At 41.6% G+C, this 27,543-nt stretch overlaps 1 protein-coding gene across 2 annotated transcripts in view; it reads right to left on the bottom strand.

Annotated features, from left to right (window-relative positions):
• Nucleotides 1-1,617: 1,617 nt before the first annotated feature.
• The window catches only part of NSUN4 (NOP2/Sun RNA methyltransferase 4), a 34,789-nt gene continuing 8,863 nt past the window's right edge, over nucleotides 1,618-27,543 (bottom strand). Inside the window, exons 4-7 of one of the 2 annotated variants that reach the window (XM_060021562.1) lie at nucleotides 24,271-24,431; nucleotides 22,406-22,489; nucleotides 10,807-10,931; nucleotides 1,618-4,007 (exon numbers count right to left, since the gene is read on the bottom strand). In XM_060021562.1, coding sequence (XP_059877545.1) covers nucleotides 3,731-4,007; nucleotides 10,807-10,931; nucleotides 22,406-22,489; nucleotides 24,271-24,431 — 647 coding nt within the window. In that variant the 3' untranslated portion in view covers nucleotides 1,618-3,730. The remainder of the gene's footprint in view (nucleotides 4,008-10,806; nucleotides 10,932-22,405; nucleotides 22,490-24,270; nucleotides 24,432-27,543) is intronic. The other variant, XM_060021554.1, reaches the window with a different exon arrangement.

The raw sequence follows: 27,543 nt of genomic DNA, 5'->3' as shown, positions 1-27,543 counted from the left end.
TCCCAGGGGTAGGTGTAGGTTACCAGTTATAGGGGGAATTGATGTTAGGGTGGCTTATTGGTTACCCGGGAAACCAGCAGAAGGGCACACCTCTCACTACCCCTATGATAAGCTATCACGGTGGCTAAAGTTAGAACAATCACTAGCTAGGGCCTGGGGCAAGCATGTAGGAAGGTCAGTCAGATGAGTAGGGTGCAGGTGAAGCAGGCACTGGTTGAGCAGGGAATGCATAGAGAGCAAGAGAACAGCTGTCTCCTGGCTTAATGCTCCCAGTCCTTCTTCCCAGGACGGAACTTTCAGTTTCCTCTCCAACCTGGTCACCCTCCCAGGTACACCTGACTTTGCCAGTGTGCCTCCTAGTGGGTCACCTCAAACTTCAGTCTGAACAGCAGGGAATTCAACAGCTCCCTTTACTCAGACAGGGGAGGGCTGAGGAAGCTTAAGTATTGGACTGACCTTCAGAAGCATTTTCTGTTGAATCAGTTATTTAACTTCCTCATTCAGCAAATACTATTGATAACCATACTCCCAGCAGGAGGCCCATGGAAATCTGATCAGGTCACTTTCCAGCTTAAAACTCTTGCATTGGCTTCCAATTACTCCAAGTACTCACTCCTTCAGAGCCTGCCATCCCTGGTGCCGTCGACTTCTGCCTGTTCTCTGACCTCATATTTCACAAGCATCCCCTTCTCTCTGTATTGCAACATACTAGACCTCTTTCAGGTCCCGGAGTCTATCTCTCCAGCCTCAGGAGCTTCAGTCACACAGCCTGTTGTTATCTCTGCTGGAGGACAGCCCTCACACACACACAACCTCCTCCTCTGCCTCACTAATCTACCGCCTCCTCATCCCCAGGTCTGTTTGAACATGTCTTCCTCCAGGCTACATTAGGCCTCCCAGGTATACGCACTGTACACTTCTCTCAGTACTTTGCTCACTTGTCATTTAGTTGTAATTCATCTGTAATTTCTTATCTTTCTTGCCCACTAGATTGTACATCCCTTGAGAACAAAGACCTTGTCCATTCTGATCACCCCTCTCTCTAGTATCTTGGATGAGGCCTAGCACACATGAGATACTCAGTCTCTACTCATGCCTTTTATGTACCAAACACATTGGTGCTGGGGGGTTAGAGATGCAAGATACTAGCTTCCTGCCCCGAATAATTCTCAGTTTGGGGATGGGGTGAGGAGAGAAAGCACACAAGGGAAGTGTTATATTCCTAATATATACAGAGGGCTGGGGAAGCACAGAAAAGGGAACAACGCAGTCTGCTTTAGAAAATCAGAGAAAGCTTCCTGGAGGGGGTGGAAATCTGGGCTAGCACGAACAGAGAGAAAAGGGCATTTAGACAGAGAAGACAATGTGTCATGATACAGAGGCACCAGGGGACAGGTTATGCTTGGGATACACAAAGAACTTGTGAGAGAAGGGAGCATTGGGGGATAGCAGAGATAGAATCAACAACCAGGGACCAGGGCAGAGTTTGGACTTGATCCTGCAGGCAATGCAGAGAGAACAAAGGATTGTAAGCAGGTAAATGACAGTCAGATTTGGGTTTTCCACACGTGTCAATTATTTGTTGCTGTGTAACAAACCACCCCCAAAACTCAGCGGTTTAAAAACAACCATTTTAATTACTCATGATTCTGGGAATCAGCAAGCTAAGCTTGTCTTGACTGGAGTCACTCATGCAGTTTGGGTCATTTAACCACTTAATTGAGGTTAGAAGGTCTTAGCTTGGTGTCCATCACATGCTTCTTCACATGGCAGTAGAAAAGTTCCAAGGTGAGACTGAAAGCTGCAAGGCCTCTTGAGGCCTAAGCTTAGAATTTACTCACATTCATTCCACCAAATTTAACTGGTCAAAGCAAATCATACAGTCAGCCCAGATTCAAGGGGTGAGGAAAGAGACACTGTGTCTTGGTGAAGGAAGTAGCAAAGCTATAATGCATTGGGACAGGATGTGAAGTTTAAAATTTATAATACCAAGTATTAGCAAGGATGTGAAGCAAAGTACTCTATCTTTGGATTGAATCTCCATGATCTGTGTGGGGAATCTTGGCTGTGGGAGAGCTCAGATCTTTTTTATGCTACTCTGGCCATGTAGTCAAGCCACACACATGTAATTAGTTAGGCCAGCTGTAAACCGTCAGCAAAGAAAGTGACCTTGGGAGTCAGGGGAGCTTCAGAGTTAAATAGCACATTAGAAATACCAATGCCCTTACCTCGGCCAAGAGTGAAAAAACAGACATCCAGATAAAGACACAGCCTTTGCAATCCAGCTGTAAATCAACTCTCTCTTCCATAATGTGAAATTCTAGAATAGGCAAAACTGTAGTGACAGAAAGCAGATTAGTGATTACCTGGGACCAGGAGTGGGAGAAGGGGATTAAGTGCAAAGGAGCACAAGGAAACTTTTTAGAAGATGGAATTATTTTCTATATTTTGATGGTGATGATGGCTATACTACTATAATGAATTATCAAAATTCATTTAAATGGTACATTTAAAATGATAAATTATATCGTATGTAAATAACAACAAAAAAGAATAAAGTTTTATTTTTAAAGGGCATCATGCTACGTCTAATCTTTGGGACTAAACTTTTCATTTAATATATTTTTGCTAAGAATCATTCATATTGTTATGTGTTATTGTAGCTCATTTGTTTTGACACCTGTATAGTGTTCCACTTTGTGAATATTCCATTTTATTTGTCCACTCTCATGGGCATTTGGGTGTGCTTTTGTGACCAGGGTTACTACGAACATTCTTTTTTTTTAATTTTTTAAAAATTTATTTATTTTTGGCTGTGTTGGGTCTTTGCTGCTGCGCACGGGCTTTCTCTAGTTGCAGCAAGTGGGGGCCACTCTTCATTGCAGTGCCCGGGCTTCTCATTGCAGTGCCTTCTCTTGTTGCGGAGCATGGGCTCTAGGCACGTGGGCTTCAGTAGTTGTAGCACGTAGGCTCAGTAGCTGTGGCTCACAGGCTCTAGAGCACAGAAGCCACAGGAGCCACTAGACCTCTTCCCAGCCACATTTGGGAAACAGTGCTGTTGACAGCAGGAGGAATGGCTGGAATTATTCAGCTCAAGAGAGCTTTCTCAAAGTAAGTAAGCAGATTATTGTCCACTGGCTTAACATTTTAGTTACTTGTTCCTTAAATTAGATCATGGGACATATGGAGAAACTTGGTAGGCTTGTTTAAGCCCTTCAGCTGCTCAAGACTTATCATGCAGAACTCACCTCAAGTGTGAGACGGGCTCTGTAACCAGAGGCCTGTAACCAGGCTGAGGTCCTGTGCTTTGGGTACCTGGGTACAAAAGGAACTAACACTACTTGGACTGACATGAGGCCCCCCAACTACAGTCCCAGCTCCATGTAGCTTCAACAATTTTATTGGCTAAATGCTTCTTCCCAAGTTTACAGCTTAAAGAGTGGCCCTGCTCACTGGTTCCTCCTCCTAAGCCCCTAATGGGGCAGGAACCTTTAGCACAGGCTCAGAGATGGGGAGTAGGGGTTGGAAGTGGGGTGTAAGTGAGTTAGAAACGTGCTGATACTCCACAATTGGACAACAGGACAGAAAAACTCTTACTTCCTACTGCTGAAAACTGTCTACAGAAAGACATGAATGGGATGGAGATAGGCCAGAGTGCATCTCTGGCACTCGTCTCCACAAGAGTACACCCTTTGTCTTCTTACAACAGGACTTCAGGAACAGGGTGATGCTACGTCATTCTACACATTTTGCAAAAGTACATAGGCCCAAAATTGGCCATGAGGTTTGGGATTACCAGCTCCCCAACCTGGCAGGATGGGAAGAAGGAAAATGTGTCCATGAAAAGCTTTCGGAAGTGAGTCAGGTCTTCCACGTGAACCTTGATGTCGTATTGATTGGCCAGGAGCTCGATGGTGCCTTGCACCACATACTCATTCTGTAAGTGTGAGAGTGAGCAGGTGGAATAGACAACGTGGCCTCCTGGTTTGGTGGCAAGGAGTCCAGCCCTGTAACCAGAAAGAGAAAGTACCAGTGACTAGTGAGCTTCCCAGAAGTAGAAGCGCATCAGAAGAAGCTGGAAGGATAGGGGAGTGTATTGTGGGATGGGTAGCTGTGTTAGCCTCTGAAGTGCCTTCCACACTGACACCACCTGAAAGTTGTTCTCAAAGCTGAGAGCAACCCAACCTTACTCCATGGGCTCTCCTCCAAAAGTCCTTTTGAAATGGTCCCCTGATCTTTGACTCTGGTTGTAAACCAAACCCTGATGCTGCCCATGGACTGAGTCCCTACCCCAGCTCTACAGAGCCTTAACCTCAGAAATTATTTTTCAAAATTGTGCTACTCACTGACATGGGGACTAGCATAGAGGTAAAAGTGAATCTGTGCAGCCCATCCTGCTATGCATGTCCTACCACACAGTCTTTTTTTTTTTGAATTTTATTTATTTATTTTTTATACAGAAGGTTCTTATTAGTTATCTATTTTATACATATTAGCGTATATATGTCAATCCCAGTCTCCCAATTCATTCCATCACTACCACCACCCTCCCCGTCGCTTTCCCCACTTGGTGTCCATACGTTTGTTCTCTACATCTGTGTCTCTATTTCTGCCTTGCAAACCAGTTCACCTGTGCCATTTTTCTAGATTCCACACATATGAGTTAATATACTCATATATTGTTTTTCTCTTTCTGACTTACTTCACTCTGTATGACAGTCTCTAGGTCCATCTATGTCTCTACAAATGACCCAATTTCGATCCTTTTTATGGCTAATACTCCATTGTATATATATGTATCACATCTTCTTTATCCATTCATCTGTCAGCATTTAGGTTGCTTCCATGACCTGGCTATTGTAAATAGTGCTGCAATGAACACTGGGGTGCATGTGTCTTTTTGAATTATGGTTTTTCTCTGGGTATATGCCCAGAAGTGGGATTGCTGGGTCATACGGTAATTCTATTTTTAGTTTTTTAATGAACGTCCATACTGTTCTCCATAGTGGCTGTATCAGTTTACATTCCCACCAACAGTGCAAGAGGGTTCCCTTTTCTCCACATCCTCTCCAGCATTTGCTGTTTGTAGATTTTCTAACGATGCCCATTCTGACCGGTGTGAGGTGATACCTCACTGTAGTTTTGATTTGCATTTCTCTAATTATTAGTGATGTGGAGCAGCTTTTCATGTGTCTCTTGGCCATCTGTATGTCTTCTTTGAAGAAATGTCTATTTAGGTCTTCTGCCCATTTTTTGATTAGGTTGTTTTTCTAACATTGAACTGCATGAGCTGTTTATATATTTTGGAGATTAATCCTTTGTCTGTTTATTCATTTGCAAATATTTTCTCCCATTCTGAGGGCTGTCTTTTCGTTTTGTTTATAGTTTCCTTTGCTGTGCAAAAGCTTTTAAGTTTCATTAGGTCCCATTTGTTTATTTTTGGTTTTATTTTCATTACTCTAGGAGGTGGGTCAAAAAAGATCTTGCTGTGATTTATGTCAAAGAGTGTTCTTCCTATGTTTCCCTCTAAGAGTTTTATAGGGTCTGGCCTTACACTTAAGTCTTTAATTGATTTTGAGTTTATTTTTGTGTATGGTATTAGGGAGTGTTCTAATTTCATTCTTTTCCATGTAGCTGTCCAGTTTTCCCAGCACCACTTATTGAAGACACTGTCTTTTCTCCATTGTATATCCTTGCCTCCTTTGTCATAGATTAGTTGACCAGAGGTGCGTGGGTTTATCTCTGGGCTTTCTATACTATTCCACTGATCTATATTTCTGCTTTTATGCCAGTACCATATTCTCTTGATTACTGTAGCTTTGTACTATAGTCTGGAGTCAGGGAGTCTGGTTCCTCCAGCTCCGCTTTTTTCCCTCAAGAAAAAAGATTGCTTTGGCTATTCAGGGTCTTTTGTGTCTCCATACAAATTTTAAGATTTTTTTGTTCTAGTTCTGTAAAAAATGCCATTGGTAATTTGATAGGGATTGCATTGAATCTGTAGATTGCTTTCGGTAGTATAGTCATTTTCACAATATTGACTCTTCCAATCCAAGAACATGGTGTATCTCTCCCTGTGTCATCTTTGGTTTCTTTCATCAGTGTCTTATAGTTTTCTGAGTACAGGTCTTTTACCTCCTTAGGTAGGTTTATTCCTGGGTATTTTATTCTTTTTGTTGCAATGGTGAATGGGATTGTCTCCTTAATTTCTCCTTCTGATCTTTCGTTGTTAGTGTATAGGAATGCAAGAGATTTCTGTGCATTAATTTTGTATCCTGCAACTTTACCAAATTCATTGATTAGCTCTAGTAGTTTTCTGGTGACATCTTTAGGATGATCTATGTATAGTATCATGTCATCTGCAAACAGTGACAGTTTTACTTCTTCTTTTCCAATTTGTATTCCTTTATTTCTTTTTCTTCTCTGATTGCTGTGGCTAGGACTTCCAAAACTATGTTGAATAATAATGGTGAGAGTGGACATCCTTGTCTTGTTCCTGATCTTAGTGGAAAGGCTTTCAGTTTTTCACCGTTGAGAATGATGTTTGTTGTGGGTTTGTGGTACATGGCCTTTATTATGTTGAAGAAGGTTCCCTCTATGCCCACTTTCTGGACAGTTTTTATCATAAATGGGTGTTGAATTTTGTCAAAAGCTTTAACTGCATCTATGGAGATGATCATATGGTTTTTCTTCTTCAATTTGTTAATATGGTGTATCACATTGATCGATTTGCATATATTGAAGAATCCTTGCATCCCTGGGATAAATCCCACTTGATCATGGTGTATGATCCTTTTAATGTGTTGTTGGATTCTGTTTGCTAGCATTTTGTTGAGGATTTTTGCATCTATATTCATCAGTGATATTGGTCTGTAATTTTCTTTTTTTGTAGTATCTTTGTCTGGTTTTGGTATCAGGGTAATTGTGGCCTTGTAGAATGAGTTTGGGAGTGTTCCTTCCTCTGCAATTTTTTGGAAGACTTTGAGAAGGATAGCTGTTAGCTCTTCTCTAAATGTTTGATAGAATTCACCTGTGAAGCCATCTGGTCCTGGACTTTTGTTTGTTATTTTTTTTTAATTTATTTATTTTATTTATTTTTTTGGCTGCATTGGGTCTTCGTTGCTGCGCATGGGCTTTCTCTAGTTGCGGCAAGTGGGGGCTACTCTTCATTGCGGTTCACAGGCTTCTCATTATGGTGGCTTCTCTTGTTGGAGAGCACAGGCTTTAGGCGCGTAGGCTTCAGTAGTTGTGGCACACAGGCTCAGTAGCTGTGGCTCGTGGGCTCTAGAGTGCAGGCTCAGTAGTTACGGTGCACGGGCTTAGTTGCTCCACAGCATGTGGGATCTTCCCAGACCAACTCATGTCCCCTGCATTGGCAGGCAGATTCTTAACCACTGCACCACCAGGGAAGTCCCTGTTGGAGGATTTTTAATCACAGTTTCAATTTCATTACTTGTGATTGGTCTGTTCATGTTTTTCTATTCCTTCATGGTTCAGTCTTGGAAGGTTATACCTTCCTAAGAATTTGTCCATTTCTTCCAGGTTGTCCATTTTATTGGCATAGAGTTGCTTGTAGTAGTCTCTTAGGATGCTTTGTATTTCTGCAGTGTCTGTTGTAACTTCTCCTTTTTCATTTCTAATTTTATTGATTTGAGTCCTCTCCCTCTTTTTCTTGATGAGTCTGGCTAATGGTTTATCAATTTTGTTTATCTTCTCAAAAAACCAGCTTTTAGTTTTATTGATCTTTGCTATTGTTTTGTTTCTATTTCATTTATTTCTGCTCTGATCTTCATGATTTCTTTCCTTCTACTAACCTTGGGTTTTGTTTGTTCTTCTTTCTCTAGTTCCTTTAGGTGTAAGGTTAGATTGTTTATTTGAGACTTTTCTTGTTTCTTGAGGTAGGATTGTGCTGCTACAAACTTCCTTCTTAGAACTGCTTTTGCTGCATCCCACAGGTTTGGATCGTCATGTTTTCATTGTCATTTGTCTCTAGGTATTTTTTTATTTCCTCTTTGATTTCTTCAGTGATCTCTTGGTTATTTAGTAACATATTGTTTAGCCTCCATGTGTTTGTGTTTTTTACGGTTTTTTCCCTGTAATTTATTTCTAATCTCATAGCGCTGTGGTTGGAAAAGATGCTTGATTCAATTTTCTTAAATTTACCAAGGCTTGATTTGTGACCCAAGATGTCATCTATCATGGAGAATGTTCCGTGTGCACTTGAGAAGAAAGTGTAATCTGCTGTTTATGGATGGAGTGTCCTATAAATATCAATTAAATCTATCTGGTCTACTGTGTCATTTAAAGCTTGTGTTTCCTTATTAATTTTCTGTCTGGATGATCTGTCCATTGGTGTAAGTGAGGTGTTAAAGTCCCTCACTATTATTGTGTTACTGTTGATTTCATCTTTTATAGCTGTTAGCACTTGCCTTATGTATTGAGGTGCTCCTAGGTTGGGTGCATATATATTTATAATTGTTATATCATCCTCTTGGATTGATCCCTTGATCATTATGTAGTGTCATTCCTTGTCTCTTATAACATTCTTTATTTTAAAGTCTATTTTATCTCATATGAGTATTGCTACTCCAGCTTTCTTTTGATTTCCATTTGCATGGAATATCTTTTTCCATCCCCTCACTTTCAATCTGTATGTGTCCCTAGGTCTGAAGTGGGTCTCTTGTAGACAGCACATATGTGGGTCTTGTCTTTGTATCCATTCAGTGAGCCTGTGTCTTTTGGTTGGAGCATTTAATCCATTCACATTTAAGGTAATTATCGATATGAATGTTCCTATTACCATTTTCTTTATTATTCTGGGTTTGTTCTTGTAGGTCCTTTTCTTCTCCTGTATCTCCCACTTAGAGAAGTTTCTTTAGCATTTGTTGTACAGCTGGTTTGGTGGTGCTGAATTCTCTTAGCTTTTGCTTGTCTGGAAAGCGTTTGATTTCTCCATCGAATCTGAATGAGATCCTTGCCAGGTAGAGTAATCTTGGTTGTAGGTTCTTCCCTTTCATCACTTTAAATATATCATGCCACTCCCTTCAGGCTTGTAGAGTTTCTCCTTAGAAATTAGCTGTTAACCTTATGGGAGTTCCCTTGTATGTTATTTGTCATTTTTCCCTTGTTGCTTTCAATAATTTTTCTTTGTCTTTAATTTTTGTCAATTTGATTACTATGTATCTCAGCATGTTTCCCCTTGGGTTTATCCTGCCTGGGACTCTCTGCTCTACCTGCACTTGGGTGGCTATTTCCTTTCCCATGTTAGGGAATTTTTCAACTATAATCTCTTCAAATATTTTCTCAGGTCCTTTGTCTCTCTCTACTCCTTCTGGGACCCCTATAATGTGAATGTTGGTGCGTTTAATGTTGTCCCAGAGGTCTCTTAGGCTGTCTTCGTTTCTTATCATTCTTTTTTCTTTATCATGTTCTGTGGTAGTGAATTCCACCATTCTGTCTTCCAGATCACTTATCTGTTCTTCTGCCTCAGTTATTCTGCTATTGATTTCTTCTAGTGTATTTTTCATTTCAGTTATTGTATTGTTCACCTCTGTTTGTTTGTTCTTTAATTCTTCTAGGTCTTTATTAAACATTTCTTGCATCTTCTCAATCTTTGCCTCCATTCTTTTTCTGAGGTCCTGGATTATCTTCACTATCATTATTCTGAATTCTTTTTCTGGAAGGTTGTTTATCTCTACTTCATTTAGTTGTTTTTCTGGGATTTTATCTTGTTCCTTCATCTGGTACATAGTCCTCTACCTTTTCATTTTGTCTATGTTTCTGTGAATGTGGTTTTTGTTCCACAGGCTGCAGGACTGTAGTTCTTCCTGCTTCTGCTGTCTGCCCTCTGGCAGATGAGGCTATCTAAGAGGCTTGTGCAAGCTTTCTGATGGGAAGGATTGGTGGTGGGTAGAGCTGGGTGTTGCTCTGGTGGGCAGAGCTCAGTAAAACTTTAATCGGCTTGCCTGCTGATGGGTGGGGCTGAGCTCCCTCCCTGTTTGTTGTTTGGCCTGAGGTGATAAGCACTGGAGCCTAGAGGCTCTTTGGTGGGGCTAATGGTGGGCTCCTGGAGGGCTCATGCCAAGGAGTACATCCCAGAAGCTCTGCTGCCAGTGTCCTTGTCCCTGCTGCTTCTGCAGGAGACCCTCCAACACTAGCAGGGTAGGTCTGGTTCAGTCTCCTATGGGGTCACTGCTCCTTCTCCCTGGGTCCTGATACGCACAATACTTTGTGTGTGTCCTCCAAGAGTGGAGTCTGTTTCCCCCAGTCCTGTCAAAGTCCTGCAATCAAATCCCACTAGCCTTCAAAGTCTGATTCTCTAGGAATTCCTCCTCCCACTGCCAGATCCGCAGGTTGGGAAGCCTGACGTAGGGCTCAGAACCTTCACTCCAGTTTGTGAGTCACTCACCCAGCGGTTATGGGATTTGATGTTATTGTGATTGCGCCCCACTTACCATCTCATTGTGGCTTCTCCTTTGTCTTTGGATGTGGGGTATCTCTTTTGTTGAGTTCCAGTGTCTTCCTGTTGATGACTGTTCATCAGTTAGCTGTGATTCCAGTGCTCTCACAAGAGGGAGTGAGCGCACATCCTTCTACGCCATCTTGAACCAATCTCCACATAGAGTCTTTATGTCCCAGAGAAAGACCATCCAATGATGATTGTCTCCTCCAGGCAGATTCCCAGCCAGAAGACCCTTCTACGGGTAATGGTCTTGGCAACAGCTTCTAGCCCCCAAGCTCCCCAGGTGACCAGACCCCACCACAGCACTCTGGCCCAAAGTCCTGAGTTTCTGTAAATCTATTACTCACGCAAGAAGCTGCACCTGCAACATAGGCAACATCTGCCGCTCCTTCTTCCTTGAACGCTTAAAGATGTTGTTCTCCTCCTCATGAAGGGAGTGGCGGTCTGCTGTACAGGGCACATCCACCAGCACCTGCCCAGGAGTGTTAAAGGGTAAAGTATTAGGGCTCCTTACAGGCTCCTCTTCCTCAGGCCAGGGGTGTTTTAGGCCCCTAACCTGGAGGGTTCTGAAGAGTGCTCCCCTAGCCCATCCCCCCACTGCAGAGCGTCTGACAAAGCTTCTCACTTTAACCTGGTGGACAATTGTGAAATAATCAGTGGGAAAATAGTACATCTAAGTATACTCATGACTGGGCAAAAAACGAAAACCAACATACAAAAAACTGAATTAAGTAATTGATATCAACCTAAAAAGAAATCTTCAGTGCTTCAGGTCTCTGTCCTTGACTCTGTCCCTAGCTATTTGAATGAAAACATCCAATTTACAGATGATATAATACCCAAAGGGTAGCTAATATATTGAATAACAGGATCAGGATTCAAAATTATCTTATGCTAAAACAATGTCATATCCAATATGGAAAAGTTTTAAAGTGAGAGATGGAAAGTCATTCATTCATTGAGGAATTCCTCAGTGGTCCAGTGGTTAGGACTCCACGCTTTCACTGCTGAGGGCCTGGGTTCAATGCCTGATCAGGGAACAAAGATCCCACAAGCTGCGCAATGTGGCCAAAAATAAATAAATAAATAAAGTTATTCATTTATTTACTAAGAGCCCACTCTGCGATGGGCACTAAAGACCAAAAAACAAAAACAAAAAACCTACCCATCCCCCCAAAAAAACAGTCCTGTATTTACATTTCAAAAAGTAAAATCAGGACTTCCCTAGTGGTGCAGTAGATAAGAATCCACCTGCCAGTGCAGGGGACATGCGTTCCAGCCCTGGTCTGGGAAGATCCCACATGCCGCAGAGCAACTAAGCCTGTGCGCCACAACTACTGAGCCTGCGCTCTAGAGCCTGTGAGCCACAACTACTGAAGCCCGCATGCCTAGAGCACGTGCTCTACAATAAGAGAAGACACCGCAATAAGAAGCATGTGCATCGCAATGAAGAGTAGCCGCCGCTTGCCGCAACTAGAGAAAGCCCGCGTGCAGCAATGAAGACCCAGTGCAGCTAAAAAATAAATTAAATTTATTTAAAAGAAGAAGTAAAATCATCTGTGGAAAAGATCTACAAATTTTCAGTCAAGCAGAAATTCCGAGTAAATTAGTAATGACCCAGTGTTCAATATCCTGCTGTACTCCAAGGCTGAATGAATTGATACGGTGTATACAGAGTAAGAGAAATAATGACTACCTTGTATTCTGGTCAGGTCGTATCTCAAGAAACGTGATGCGGCTAGCGTCCACAGGAAAAATAGACATTAACTAAATAGGAATGCTCAGAGAAGGGCATAGGAATGCTCAGAGAAGGGCCACTGGGATGTTTAGAAACCACACGATAGAAGAAATTAATACCTTCTGTTTCCAGGAACGTAGTAAACTAGATATCTTGAAACCCTTGTGATACAAAATATCTAAACATAAAATATATTTTTAAGGGCTTCCCTGGTGGCGCAGTGGTTGAGAGTCCGCCTGCCGATGCAGGGGACGTGGGTTCGTGCCCCAGTCCGGGAAGATCCCGCATGCCGCGGAGCGGCTGGGCCCGTGAGCCATGGCCGCTGAGCCTGCGTGTCTGGAGCCTGTGCTCCGCAACGGGAGAGGCCACAACAGTGAGAGGCCCGCGTACCAGAAAAAAAAAAAAAAAATATATATATATATATATATTTATATATATATTTTTTAATACTTTTAAATGCATAGCTCATAGAAAATTAGAGAAATCCTCAGAAGCCAAAGAAAAACCAGGAGCACAAATCCAGGGAGGGATTCCAGAGCTGAAGTCGATGCCTTCTATTTTTTTTATCTTTTTTAATTGAAGTATAGTTCACTTACAATGTTGTATTAGTTTCCGGTATATAGTGAAGTGATTCAGTAAATATATATATTTACACGTATATATTATATATATTATTTTTCAGATTCTTTTCTTTGTACTTTATTACAAGATACTGAATACAGTTCCCTGTGCTATAGGGAACTATATTCCCTATAGCACACTTCCCGCTAGGCCACCAGGGAACTCCCAGGACCTTGTTGTTTATCTGTTTTATATACAGTAGTTTGTACCTGCTAATCCTAAAACTCCTAATTTATCCCTCCCCCCTTCCCCTCTGGTAACCATAAGTTTGTCTTCTATGTCTGTGAGTCTGTTTCTGTTTTGTAAGTAAGTTCATTTGTATCTTTTTTTTAGGTTCCACATGTAAGTGATCTGTGATATTTGTCTGTCTCTGTCTGACTTACTTTATTTAGTATGATAATCTCTAGGTCCATCCATGTTGCTGCAAAAGGCATTATTTCATTTTTTTGTGGCTGAGTAGTATTCCACTGTATATATGTACTGCATCTTCTTTATCCATTCATCTGTCAATAGACATTTAGATTGCTTCCAAGTCTTGGCCCTTGTAAATAATACTGCTATGAACATGGGGGTGCATGTATCTCTTTGAATTATAGTTTTGTCTGGACATATGTCAAGGAGTGGGATAGCTGCATCATATGGCAACTCTATTTTTAGTTTTCTGAGAAACCTCCATACCATTTTCCATAGTGGCTGCACCAATTTACATTCCCACCAACCGTGTAGGAGGGTTCTCTTTTCTCCACACCCTCTCCAGTGTTTATTATTTATAGACTTTTTGATGAATGCCATTCTGACTGATGTGAGGTGATACCACATTGTAGTATTTTTTTTTATTTTTTATTTTTGGCTGCATTGGGTCTTCACTGCTGTGCGTGGGCTTTCTCTAGCTGCAGCAAGTGGGGGCTGCTCTTCATTGCGCCGCACGGGCTTCTCATTGTGGTGGCTTCTTTGTTGCAGAGCACAGGTGCTAGGCGTGCAGGCTTCAGTAGTTGTGGCACACAGGCTCAGTAGTTGTGACTCGCAGGCTCTAGAGCGCAGGCTCAGTAGTTGTGGCACACAGGCTTAGTTGCTCCATGGCATGTGGGATCTTCCTGGACCAGGGATTGAACCCATGTCCCCTGCATTGGCAGGCGGATTCTTTCTATTTATTTATCTATCTATCTTTGGCTGCGTTGGGTCTTCATTGCTGCACGCAGGCTTTCTCTAGTTGCAGTGAGTGGGGGCTGCTCTTCATTGAGGTGTGTGGGCTTCTCACTGCCTCACTGCCGTGGCTTCTCTTGTTGCAGAGCACGGGCTCTAGGCACACGGGTTTCAGTAGTTGCGGCACACAGCCTCAGTAGTTGTGGCTCGCGGGCTCTAGAGAACAGGCTCAGTAGTTGTGGTACACGGGCTTAGTTGCTCTGCGGCATGTGGGATCTTCCTGGACCGGGGCTTGAACCCGTGTCCCCTGCATTGGCAGGTGGATTCTTAACCACTGCACCACCAGGGAAGTCCCAGCAGGCAGATTCTTAACCACTGTGCCACCAGGGAAGTCCCCACGTTGTAGTTTTCATTTGCATTTCTCCAATAATTAGCAATGTTGATCATCTTTTCATGTGCCCATTGGAGGTGCCTTCTATCTTTTATCAATCCCTAGTAACCCAAACCCTTGGAGGGCAGAAAACTGGGCACTTGAGGTACAGAATTGGAATGGAAATCCACAGAAAAGTCAAAATCCTTAAAGGGCTACATGCTCAATCAAAGTATGAACTAGGGGGGAAAAATCAGCCACAATGGGACTTCCCTGGCAGTCCAGTGGTTAAGACTCTGTGCGTCCAATGCAGGGGGCACAGGTTCAATCCCTGGATGGGGAACTAAGATCCCACATGCCACGTGGCACAGCCAAAAAAAGAAAAATCAGACACAATGGAAGACAAGAGAACTTGTCTGTTTTGGCTTTAACTCCAGGCAAAAAGAAAAAAAAGTCTCCCTGAGAATTTGTAACCACTCAGATAGGAGGTTCAAACTCATGATGCCTGCATGATCCAGAAAATTCCCTGTAGAGCAATAAATGGTCCTGGATTGAGCAATCTTCCAAACACCTATCTTTTTTTTTTTTTTTTTTTTTTTGCGGTACGCGGGCCTCTCACTGCTGTGGCCTCTCCCGTTGCAGAGCACAGGCTCCGGACGCGCAGGCTCAGCGGCCATGGCTCACAGGCCCAGTCGCTCCGTGGCATGTGGGATCTTCCCGGACCAGGGCACGAACCCGTGTCCCCTGCATCGGCAGGCGGACTCTCAACCACTGCGCAACCAGGGAAGCCCACCAGGGCTCTTTTAATTAACTAGGCAATGATCATAAGCTGACAATAAACAAAATCAGGCTTTACACTTCTAGTAAAAGCAGAATAGCTTGTAAACCAATGCTCCTGGTGGAACAATTAGAAATGCTTGACAAAATATTTAAAATATCTATCTGAAATCATTAGAGATCTACTAAAGAACCAAGAACTGAGGGGCTAAGATCCTAGAGAGGATAAAGTACAGGTAGGTAAGCCAGAAGCATTCAGCTCTACTGTGACAAATAAGGGGTTGAGAAGATGAACAGAACTTTCAGCAGTCTTATAGAACTGTGGGGACAAAAACTGGAGTTCAGAGTCTACACCAAGGAGTAGAGGGTCCTAGTAAAGAAACACCTCATGCCTTGAGCTAGAGAGCTGAAATTAAATACCCTACGTATAAAGGTAAACTGGAAAAAGAACAGCCCTCACAAACTCCAGCTTTGAATCAGCCTAATTTCTGGCTGAATTAAGATGATCTGCTCTGATGTTAACTGTCAGCCTTAGGAAAATCAAATCCTTTCCAGAGGAAGATATCTAGAGCCTCAGATTATCCCTGCAATTCTTCACAAAAAATGTCTGGCATTCTAACAAAAAAATCACTAATACCAGGAGATAAAACCAAATGACCAAAAACCAAGAGAAAAAACAGATCATAGAAGCTGACCCATGAGATCCAAATACTAGAATTATCATAGTATTTGAAAAAATCATGCGTATGTTCAAGAAGTTAGATGAAAAGACATAAAATTTTATCATTTCTAATTTCTACAGAACTAGAATTTTTTTTAAATAATCAGCTGGAAATTCTAAAACTGGAAAATATAATAACTGAAATCAAGAACTCAATAGATGCAGTGAGAATATAAGTTACTGCAGCCACTATGGACAACAGTATGGTGGTTCCTCAAAAAATTAAAAATAGAACTATCATATCATCCAGAAATTCTACTTCTAGGTATTTACCTGAAGATAACAAAAACTTTACTTTGAAAAGATATCTGCACCCCCACGATCACTGCACCATTATTTACAATAGCCAAGACATGGAAACAACCTAAGTGCCCATCAACAGATGAATAAATAAAGAAAATGTGGAATATATATACAACGGAATATTACTGAGCCATAAAAGAGAAGGAAATTCTTCCATTTGAGACAATATGGATGGACCTTGAGGGCATTATGCTAAGTGAAATAAGTCAGACAGAGAAAGACAAATACTGCATGATCTCACTTATATGCAAAATGTAAAAAAAAAAAAAGAAAGAAAGAAAGAGCTAGTAGATACAGAGAACAGAGTAGTGGTTACCTGAGGCAGGGAGTGGAAGGTGGGCACAATGGGTGAAGGTGATTAAAAGGTACAAACTTCCAGTTATAAAACAAATAAGTCCTGGGGATATAATGTACAACATGATCACTATAATTAGCAATACTGTATTATATATTTGAAAGTTCCTAAGAGAGCAGATTTTAAAAGTTCTCAGAAGTTCCCTGGTGGCCTATTGGTTAGGATTCTGAGCTTTCACGCTATAGCCCAGGTTCAGTCCCTGGTCAGGGAACTGAGATCCCACAAGCTGCGTGGTGCAGCCAAAAAAAAAGGTTCTCATGATAAGAAAAAAATTTGTGGGACTTCCCTGGTGGTCCAGTGGTTAAGACTGCACGCTTCCATTGCAGGGGGCACAGGTTCAATCCCTGGTCAGGGAACTAAGATCCCACAGGCTGCATGGCAGCCAAAAAAAAAGAAAAAAATTTGTTAACTATGTGTGGTGATAAATGTTAATTAACTAAACTTATTGTGATAATCATCTCACAATATATACGTATATCAAATCATTATGTTGTACACCTAAAACTAATACAATATTAACATGTATGTCAATTATTTCTCAATTTTTAAAAAGACCTCAACAGATGTATTTAACAGCTTATTAGACACAGGTAAGAAAGGACTGGTGAATCAGGTCAAACACGACATCCAGATTGAATCATGATGGAAAAAAGAGAAATACAGGAAAGAATATAAAACTTATATGGGACATGATGAAAAAGCCTAACATACATGTAATTAAAGTCCCAAAATTATGAGAAAAAAATGAAACAGAAAATTATATGAAGAGATAATGACTGAGAATTTTCTAAAACTGATGAGAAAATCAAACCACAGATTCAGGAAGCACTATGAACCCCAGGCAGGAGATATACACACCACCTTTAAAGGAGTTTTTTTTTTTTTTGGGGGGGGGGCATGCCTCATGGCTTGTGGGATTTTATTTCTCTGACCAAGGACTGAACCCAGGCCCCGGCAGTGAAAGCACTGAGTTCTAAACACTGGACTGCCAGGAAATTCCCCTCAAGAAGTTTTAATAAGACTTATAGTTGACTTCTCAACAGAAACAATGAATAGCAAAATAAATAAGATCTTCAGGGACTTCCCTGGTGGTCCAGTGGCTAAGACTCCATGCTCCCAATGCAGGGGGCCCAGGTTCAATCCCTGGTCAGGGAACTAGATCCCATATGCTGCAACTAAAGATTCCGCACACCACAACAAATATCCCACGTGCCTCAACTAAGACCCAGTGCAGCCAAATAAATAAATAAATATTTAAAAAAATAAAAAAACAAGACCTTCAAAATGCTAAAAGGAAACAATTACCAATGTAGAATTCTATGTCCAGTGAAATTATCTTTCAAATATGGTTTTTAGACTCAATGTAATTCCTGGCAAAAGCCCTGAAAGTCTTGTTGTGTAAATTGACAAAATTTATGAAAATACAAAAGAACCAAGAAGAGCCAAGAGAAATTCAAAGATAAAGTTAGAGGATTTAGTATACCAGATATTAAAGACTTATTATAAAGCCACAGCAATGAAGACAGTATAGTTTCTTGAAAAGAAAGATAAATAGGCCAATAGAACAGAACAGAGTCCAGAAACAAACCCACATATATATGGATACTTGATTTATGACAAAGGTGACAAGGCAGAGCTGTGGAAAATGAATAATCTCTTCAATAATTGATACTGGGTCAACTAAATACCATTTTTAGTATCCTAACTTTGTTCACTACACATAAAAATCAGTTCCAACTGGACTGTAAATCTAAGTGACAAAGGTAAAACAAAAATGTCTCTAGGGCTTCCCTGGTGGCACAGTGGTTGAGAGTCCGCCTGCCAATGCAGGGAACATGGGTTCGTGCCCCGGTCCAGGAAGATCCCACATGCCGTGGAGCAGCTGGGCCCGTGAGCCATGGCCGCTGAGCCTGCACGTCCGGAGCCTGTGCTCCGCAACGGGAGAGGCCACAACAGTGAGAGGTCCGTGTACCACAAAAAAGATGTTTCTAGAAGGCAGTACTAGAATATCTTTATTACCTTAGGGTAGGCAAAGGTATCTTAAATAAGACCTAATGTGAAGAAAAGGGAACCCTCCTACACTGTTGGTGGGAATGTAAATTGGTACAGCCATTACAGAAAACAGTACAGAGGTTCCTCAAAAAACTAAAATAGAGTTGCCGTATGATCCAGCTATCCCACTCCTGGGCATATATCCAGACAAAACTATAATTCAAAGAGATACATGCACCCCTATGTTCCTAGCAGCACTATTCACAATAGCCAAGACAAGGAAACAACTTAAATGTCCACTGACACATGAATGGATAAAGAAGATGTGGTACACATATATAATAGTATACTATTCAGCCACAAAAAAGAATGAAATAATGCCATTTGCAGCAACATGGATGGACCTAAAGATTATCATACTAAGTGAAGTAAGTCAGAAAGAGAAAGACAAATACCATATGATATCACTTATATGTGGAATCTAAAATATGACACAAATGAACTTATATACAAAATAGAAACAGATTCACAGACATAGAGGACAGACTTGTGGTTGCCAAAGGGGAGAGGGGTTGGGGGAGGGATGGATTGGGAGTTTGGGATTAGCAGGCGCAAACTATTATATATAGAAATAACCCAGGAAACTATATTCAATATCCTGTGATAAGCTATAATGGAAAAGAATGTGAAAAAGACTGTATATATATTTGTATAACTGAATCACTGTGCTGTACAGCAGAAATTAACACAACACTGTAAATCAACTATACTTCAATAAAATAAATTAAAAAAAAATAAGACCCAAAAGCATTAACCATTGTGACAAATTAGACTACATTAAGAACTTCTGTTTCATCCTAAGAGGGTGAAAAGATAAGTTACAGAGCGGAAGAAGATATTTATAATACATATATATAAAGGACTCATATCCAGAATACATAAAGGAACACTCACACATTAAAAAGAGACAAACAAGGGGACTTCCCTGGTAGTCCAGTGGTTAAGAGTCCACCTTCCAATGCAGGCAACACAGGTTCAATCCCTGGTCAGGGAACTAAGATCCCACATGCCATGGAGCAACTAAGCCCGTGCACCACAGCTAGAGCCCGTGTGCTGCAACTACAGGGACCACACGCTCTGGAGCCCACGCCACAACTACTGAGCCCGCGAGCTCTGGAGCCCACGTGCAACAACTAGAGAGAAGCCCGCATGCCTCAACGAAGAGCCCATGTGCCACAATGAAAGATCCTGCGTGCTGCAACTGAGACCCGACGCAACCAAAAATAAATAAATAAATAAGAAGTAAATCCTTAAAGACAAACAGGGAATTCCCTGGTGGTCCGGTGGTTAGGACTCCACACTTCCACTGCTGAGGGAATGTGAGGGAATGGGTTCAAACCCTGGTCAGGGAACTAAGATTCCACAAGCCCCATGGTGCGGCCAAATAAATAAATAAAATAAAAAATAAAAAGTAAATAAAATTTAGAAGTAAATAAATAAAAATAGACAGACACATTAAAAAGAGACAGATAATAGGAAAAACAGGCAAAAGACTTGAAATCTCACTTCAAAAAAAAATAGCCAATCAACACATGAAAAGGTGTCCAAACTCATTAGTCATCAGTGAAACAAAAATTAACATCACAATGCAAATACCATTATACGCCCATCAAAATGGCTAAAGTGAGGAAAAAATAGTGTATATACACACACACACACACACACACACACACACATATATTTTTTTTGGCCGCATCACACAGCATGCGGGACACAGGATATTAGTTTCCCGACCAGAGATCAAACCCGTGCCCCCTGCAGCGGAAGCACAGAGTCTTAACCACTGGACCACCAGGGAAGTCCCAAAATAGTATATGTTGATAAGGTTGTGGAACACCAGGAATTTTCATGCACTGTAGGTAGGAATGTAAACTCGCACAATCACTTGGAAAACTTTGACAGTAGTGACTAAAACTGAACATATACATACTGTATGACTCAGAAATTCAACAGAAATGTGTACATAGTGCAACAAAACACATTTACAGGAATGATCACAGCAGTGTTGTTTGTAATAGCCCCAAACTGGAAGTGACTCAAATGTCTCTTACGAATAGAATAGACTATAAATTCTGTATATATATACACCATAATATATAATACAGCAACAACAATGAATAAACCACTGCCAGGGGCAACAACATGGATGAATCTCACAAACATAATGAGAGAAAAAAGTCAGACAAGAGTACATAGTATATGATTACATTTATATGAAGTACATCCATGGTTTTAGAAGTCAGAATAGTGATCACCTCTAGGAAGACAGAAAGGGGCATAAGAGAGTTTCTGGGATGCTGGTAGTATCATACTTCTTGAAAGGGTAGTAATAATATATTTCACTATAAGATCATTCTTTAAGCAGTATATTGATGATTTGATCACTTCTGTTATACTCCAACAGAAAAATTGTTAGAAAATTATGAAAGGTGATAAAAATGACCACAAAATTTAAAGGGAGGGCTTCCCTGGTGGCGCAGTGGTTGAGAGTCCGCCTGCCAATGCAGGGGACACGGGTTCGTGCCCCGGTCTGGGAAGATCCCACATGCCGCAGAGCGGCTGGGCCTGTGAGCCATGGTCGCTGAGCCTGCGCATCCGGAGCCTGTGCTCTGCAACGCAATGGGAGAGGCCACAACAGTGAGAGGCCCGCATACCACAAAAAACAAAAAAAAAATTTTAAAGGGAAACAAGCTTCCTTGAGCAAGTGTTAGCAGAAACAACCACCAGTAGAATTAAACCCCCAAAGAGTTTTCATATTGAAATTATCTAATGTAGAATTAAAATATAAACCTTCCTGGGACTTCCCTGGTGGCACAGTGGTTAAGAATCCACCTGCCAATGCAAGGGACATGGGTTCGAACCCTAATCTGGGAAGATCCTACATGCCACAGAGCAACTAAGCCCATGCGCCACAGCTACTGAGCCTGCGCTCTAGAGCTCGTGAGCCACAACTACTGAAGCCCATGTGCCTAGAGCCCGTGCTCCGCAACAAGAGAAGCCACCGCAATGAGAGGTCTGCGCACCGCAACCAAGAGTAGCCCCCACTCGCACCAACTAGAGAAAGCTTGTGCACAGCAACGAAGACCCAATGCAGCCAAAAATAATTAATTAAATAATTAAAAAAAATATATATATATATATAAACCTTCCTAAATAAAGTAAAACAAACACAGTAAATAATTTGACAGAGCCAAAACCAAATATATCGTGACAATTGTTTTAAAAGAATAAAATTTACAGATTCGTTCACAAAGCAAAACCCAACTCTATGCAATATATGAGACATATCTAAAAGGAAGTGATTTAACAAGGCTAAATATAAAGAGATGGGTAAAGGTATAACTGCAACACCTATAAAAAGAAAGCTGTGAGTGGGGAGGCAGGTAGGTATCTTGCCATGAAAATGCAGAGCTCTGGCACTCCAGCTGATGGCCAGGTAGAGTTGGGGGAGAGACAGAGTTACCAAGAGTGTATGGAGCCCTGAGATAGTATTCTTCTTTGCATTTAAAGTGCTTCACCCTTGCCTAACACGTAGTATGTGTTACTATGTTATAGTGTGCACAACTATTTGTTCAACAAATAAATTAACAAAGACATCTTCAGGACATTAAAGCTGTTTTCAAATGTCTGAAGCATTTTGATGTGAAATGGGAGGCAGCTCACTGTTCTAAAAGGCATAGCTAGGACCGATGAATGGAAATAATATAATAAGGATTGTGATGATGACAATATTATTAAATGCTTTCTATATACCAGGAGCTATGCTAAATGCATTCTTATTTAATCTTCACCTATGTGATAGGCACTACTATTATCCTTATTTTACAGATGAAGAAACTAAAGCTTAAACTGAAAGGTTAACTTGCCCAAACTTCTCTGGCTGATAAGTGATAGAGCCAGGACTCCGCCAGGATCCATACTGCTTGGATCTCCGCAACTAGAGAAAAAACCTGCACACAGCAACAAATGCAGCCAAAAATAAATAAAATAAAATAAATACATTTTTAAAATTAAAAAATATATATGAAATGACTTTCAACTTCATAACAAAATGCAAATTAGATGCTTCAGTTTGGCAAAAAACAAAAAGTTGGACAACATCAATGGTGGCAGGATATGAGGAAACAGTACTCTTATTCATTACCAGTAGAAATGAAACTGATTTGGCCTCCATAGGGAGTGATTTAGTAACCTCTGTCAATACCCTAAGTACATATAAACTGTTATCCAGCAATTATACTCCAAAAACAAAAACAAAAGCTTGAACTTCAAGGCACATTATTAAATTTAAATAAATAAAGTTCAGAATAGTAAACATAATATACTACCATTCCTTTTTTTTTTTTAACATCTTTATTGGAGTATAATTGCTTTACAATGTTGTGTTAGTTTCTGCTGTATAACAAAGTGAATCAGCTATATGTATACATATATCCCCATATCCCCTCCCTCTTGTGTCTCCCTCCCACCCCTCCATGTGGTCACAAAGCACGGAGCTGATCTCCCTGTGCGATGCAACTGCTTCCCACTAGGTATCTATTTTACATTTGGTGGTGTATATATGCCAATGCTACTCTCTCACTTCGTCTCAGCTTACCCTTGCCCCTCCCCGTGTCCTCAAGTCCATCCTCTATGTCTGCGTCTTTATTCCTGTCTTGCCCCTAGGTTCATCAGGACCATTTTTTAATTTTCAGATTTCATATATATGAGTTAGCATACGGTATTTGTTTTTCTCTAGCAAAAGGTATTTGTTTTTCTCTTTCTGACTTACTTCACACTGTATGACAGACTCTAGGTCCATCCACCTCACTACAAATAACTCAATTTCGTTTCTTTTCATGACTGAGTAATATTCCATTGTATATATGTGCCACATCTTCTTTATCCATTCACCTGTCGATGGACACTTAGGTTGCTTCCATGTCCTGGCTATTGTAAATAGTGCTGCAATTAACATTGTGGTACATGACTCTTTCTGAATTATGGTTTTCTCAGGGTATATGCCCAGCAGTGGGATTGCTGCGTCGTATGGTAGTTCTACTTTTAGTTTTTTTTTTTTTTTTTTTTTACTTTTAGTTTTTTAAGGAACCTCCGTACTGTTCTCCATAGTGGCTGCACCAATTTACAGTCCCACCAACAGTGTGGGAGGGTTCCCTTTTCTCCACACCCTCTCCAGCATTTATTGTTTGTAGATTTAAAATACACATTTATATTTGTATATACACAAAGAAAATATTTTAAGAGGAAACAGGAGAAAATACAGACAATAGTCATCTGGAGGGAGAGGAAGTAGATGGCTGTGAGACAGGAGTAAGAGGGAAACATACTTTTCCCTGGATACCATGCTGTGCCTTCTACATTTTGTACCATGTACTGTATTAATATTCAAAAATAAATAAAATGAGCTTATTCATATTAATTTAATGAGGGTTACTGTGCAACCAAGTGAGTTGCAAAATAAAATAAGCCTAATAATTTTTTTTCCAGTCAGACAGGTTAAAACTCTTTTTGCTAATTGCCTCTAATGAAGATAGTAGCCAGTTATCTAAACTGAGCTAACAATTCTACAGATGGCTGTTTTCACCAAATCACCCATGGAGAGTTGGCCAGGTCCACAGTCAGCCGTACATGCTCAAATATATATGGCTAGATCTTACCCCCTCAGGGCCTAGAGCCAGGATGGGGATGCCAGATTTGGCTAGCTGGATGTCCCAGGTCAGGAATCACTCACCCGGTCATAGATGTCCCCCTCCAGTTCTCCCCACTTCCTTCCATCCCATGATGTGACTCGAACTCGATTCCTATCCCTGACATCTTGAGGCACATAGCTGTGAAGGACCTTCTGTAGTCTGCCTGCTCGTGAAGTGGAGAGATCATTGGCAGCGAGATTGCCTGTGGGAGCATAAATTTTAGGATTGTTTTTTCTACTTCTGTAAAAAATGCCATTGGAATCTTGACAGGGATTGCACTGAATCTACAGACGTTTTGGGTAGTATGAACATCTTATGCCCGCAGGAATAAAGCAACTTCAGAGGCCACAGCAAAAGAAAACAACCCACCAGCAATGGTGCTAATGGAGAGTCAGACCAATTCTCAGGCATAGCCAATCAATGCAGACCCCAGGGGCAGGGGCAGGTGGAGGAGAAACGTTTATTACATGCATAGCACAGTACTAGACACTCCGGAGTGGGGGGTTGCAAAGGCAAACACCGACATAGGCCAGAAAGGTTATGTAAATAAATAAAGCAGACCAGGTTAAAACATTTATTTCTAAAGAAATACGTTCTCTCCCACTTTTCTTGAAATATGTGTCTCTCTTCATCTTTGGTAGATACTACACATTATTTACCCAAAATTTACTCTCCTCTTATTCCTTAGTAATAGAACTCCAATTTTATTTGAGGGAGGGGGAAGCAATATTCCCCAAAACACTACATTTCCCAGCCTCTTTTGACAACCAAGTAAGACTATATGACTAAGTTTTGGTCAATGAGTTGTAGGCAGAATTATTGTGTGGAACTTCTGGGAAAATGTTTAAAAGGAGCTGATACAATCAGGAGATGTGCCCCTTTTGTTCAGTCTTTTCTTCCTGCCTGGAATTTGAATGTGATGACTGAAGTTCCAGCAGTCATGAGGACCACGAGGCAATCCTGGGGATGGAAGCCAGCAATAAAATAGTTGCAAAAAGAAAGAAGTCCAAGTCCCCTAATAATTGTGGAGTCTCCATACCAGCCCTGGACTGCCTATATCCCAGCTCTCTGTAAGAGAGAAATAAACATTTCTTCTTTAAGCCAGTTAGTTGAGTTTTCTATTGTATATGACCAAATCTAATCCTAAATGATTCATCATCTTTCTTTCATTTTCCCTTTTGTGATAGACATGAGTTCAAGAAATATCTCACTTTGCTCTTGGCTCTACTATAAGAAATAATATTACTGCAAGCTTAATGATAAATGGCAACTGATACGTGGCCTCAGAGTCAAGGAGTGAAAGGGAGCAGTGGGCACTGTGGCACTGTGGTGAAGAACTAGAGAATACATACCTTATCCAATGGTGAACCAGCTTAGTCTTCCCACAAAGAAATATGTCCCAATTTTTGAGGGCACTCAAAGAAGTCAAAATTGGATTCTCTGCTCAAGAGGAATTTGCAGCAGGATATCAACTGAGAAAAGAAAAGCTGGGCTCTAGTTCTGGCTCTACCTCCAACTCATGTAAAAGATTCAAGTTATTGGGCTTCCCTGGTGGCGCAGTGGTTGAGAGTCCGCCTGCGCAGGGGACGCGGGTTCGTGCCCCAGTTCAGGAAGATCCCACATGCCGCGAGCGGCTGGGCCCGTGAGCCATGGCCACTGAGCCTGCGCATCCGGAGCCTGTGCTCTGCAACAGGAGAGGCCACAACAGTGAGAGGCCCACGTACCGCCAAAAAAAAAAAAAAAAAGATTCAAATTATTTAATCTCTCTAGAGCTCAATTTCCCCCTCCATAAAATATGAGGGCTGGTCCCTTCTTACCCTGTAATTCCTATCTCCTTGGGATCACAGAGTCATTTGAGTGAGGAACTGGGATAAGGGTGAGGTGTTGGTAATTCAGCATACCTTAGAAAAGCAACTCTCAGTTACTTCTCCTTGGCCCTTCTTCCTCTTCTGAGTGCCAGTCCCTCCTCATCCAAGTAACCCTACCTTATCCATTCCCCCTTCTGATGGATTCTCACAGCACTCAGTCAGATTAACACAGCCCAGTACACAGGCTGGGCTCCCTTGAATTGGACCCCTTAAACCATATCAACATTTCTTCTCCATTCTCTCTGGACTTCCAGAGCTGGTGATCAAATGTGGTACCTCTCTGAATCACCTGTAGGACCTACCTTGAGGCTGGAAGCTGACTCAAACTGTGCAAGTTGGCTAATGAGAACTGGAAAAGAAGGATCCAGGCCCAACAAAAAGGCTAGGGCATATGGCAAGTTAAGCCTGGCTGAGTTCCAGGATCAGTGTGAAAAATACAGCCCCCTTGTGGATATTTCTCAAGATAAAAATACTGCCTATTTAAGGCAGGATGTTGGCCAACGGATGGTTGAAGTGAATACTTACAATGTATAAGGCCCAGCCTGGGCTATACTATTGAGTAAGACTTGGGCCTGTCCTCAAGGAATTTATAATCTTGAGGAGGAAGAAGATGCATACGCAGTAAAGCTCTGATGCAAGGCTAATGTGCTAACAGTTGCAAAGGTGATGCCCATGGTGTGGGAGCACAGGAGACAGAGGCAGCACTTCTCAACTGGCCAGCAGGGATCACGAGGGAAGACTTCCAGGAGGTGGTACACTTGAGCTGAGGCTGGAAAGCTTAAAGGGCATTGACAGGTCAGCTGTGATAAGGTGGGGGTATTCCAGAGAGAATCCATAACATGGCAAAGTTGGAGGCTTATTCAGGCAACAAAGAATAGCAGGTTTTGGCAGAAGCACATAAAGCCTGGGGCAGAATGACACAGTAAAGCTATAACGGGGGACTTCCCTGGTGGTGCAGTGGTTAAGAATCCACCTGCCAATGCAGGGGACACGGGTTCGAGCCCTGGTCCAGGAAGATCCCACATGCCTGGAGCAACTAAGCCTGTGCATCACAACTACTGAGCCTGCGCTCTAGAGCCTGTGAGCCACAACTACTGAAGCCCGCGCACCTAGAGCCTGTGCTCCACAACAAGAGAAGCCACTGCAGTGAGAAGCCCACTCACCGCAACTAGAGAAAGCCCGTGTGCAGCAACGAAGACTCAACGCAGCCAAAAATAAATAAATTTATTAAAAAAGGAAAATAAAGCTATAACAGGCTGCTGCAGCCAGATCTTATCACTTTAGCTGGCAGGCTAAGGAAATGGAACTTAATCTTAGACACAAAGTAAACAGATGCAGAGGGATGAAAGTGTCATGTGGTAGATTAATCAGGGCTCTGTTTTAATCTGCCTTCAGAGACCTTGCTCTGATCACCAGTCTTCCCTGGCCAACTAACAGAGAAAGAGA

The sequence above is a fragment of the Delphinus delphis genome, chromosome 1, assembly GCF_949987515.2.
Source record: "Delphinus delphis chromosome 1, mDelDel1.2, whole genome shotgun sequence".
Taxonomy (NCBI): domain Eukaryota; kingdom Metazoa; phylum Chordata; class Mammalia; order Artiodactyla; family Delphinidae; genus Delphinus; species Delphinus delphis.
The sequence above is the reverse complement of the archived record's forward strand: the minus strand, read 5'-3'. Positions and strand labels throughout refer to the sequence as shown.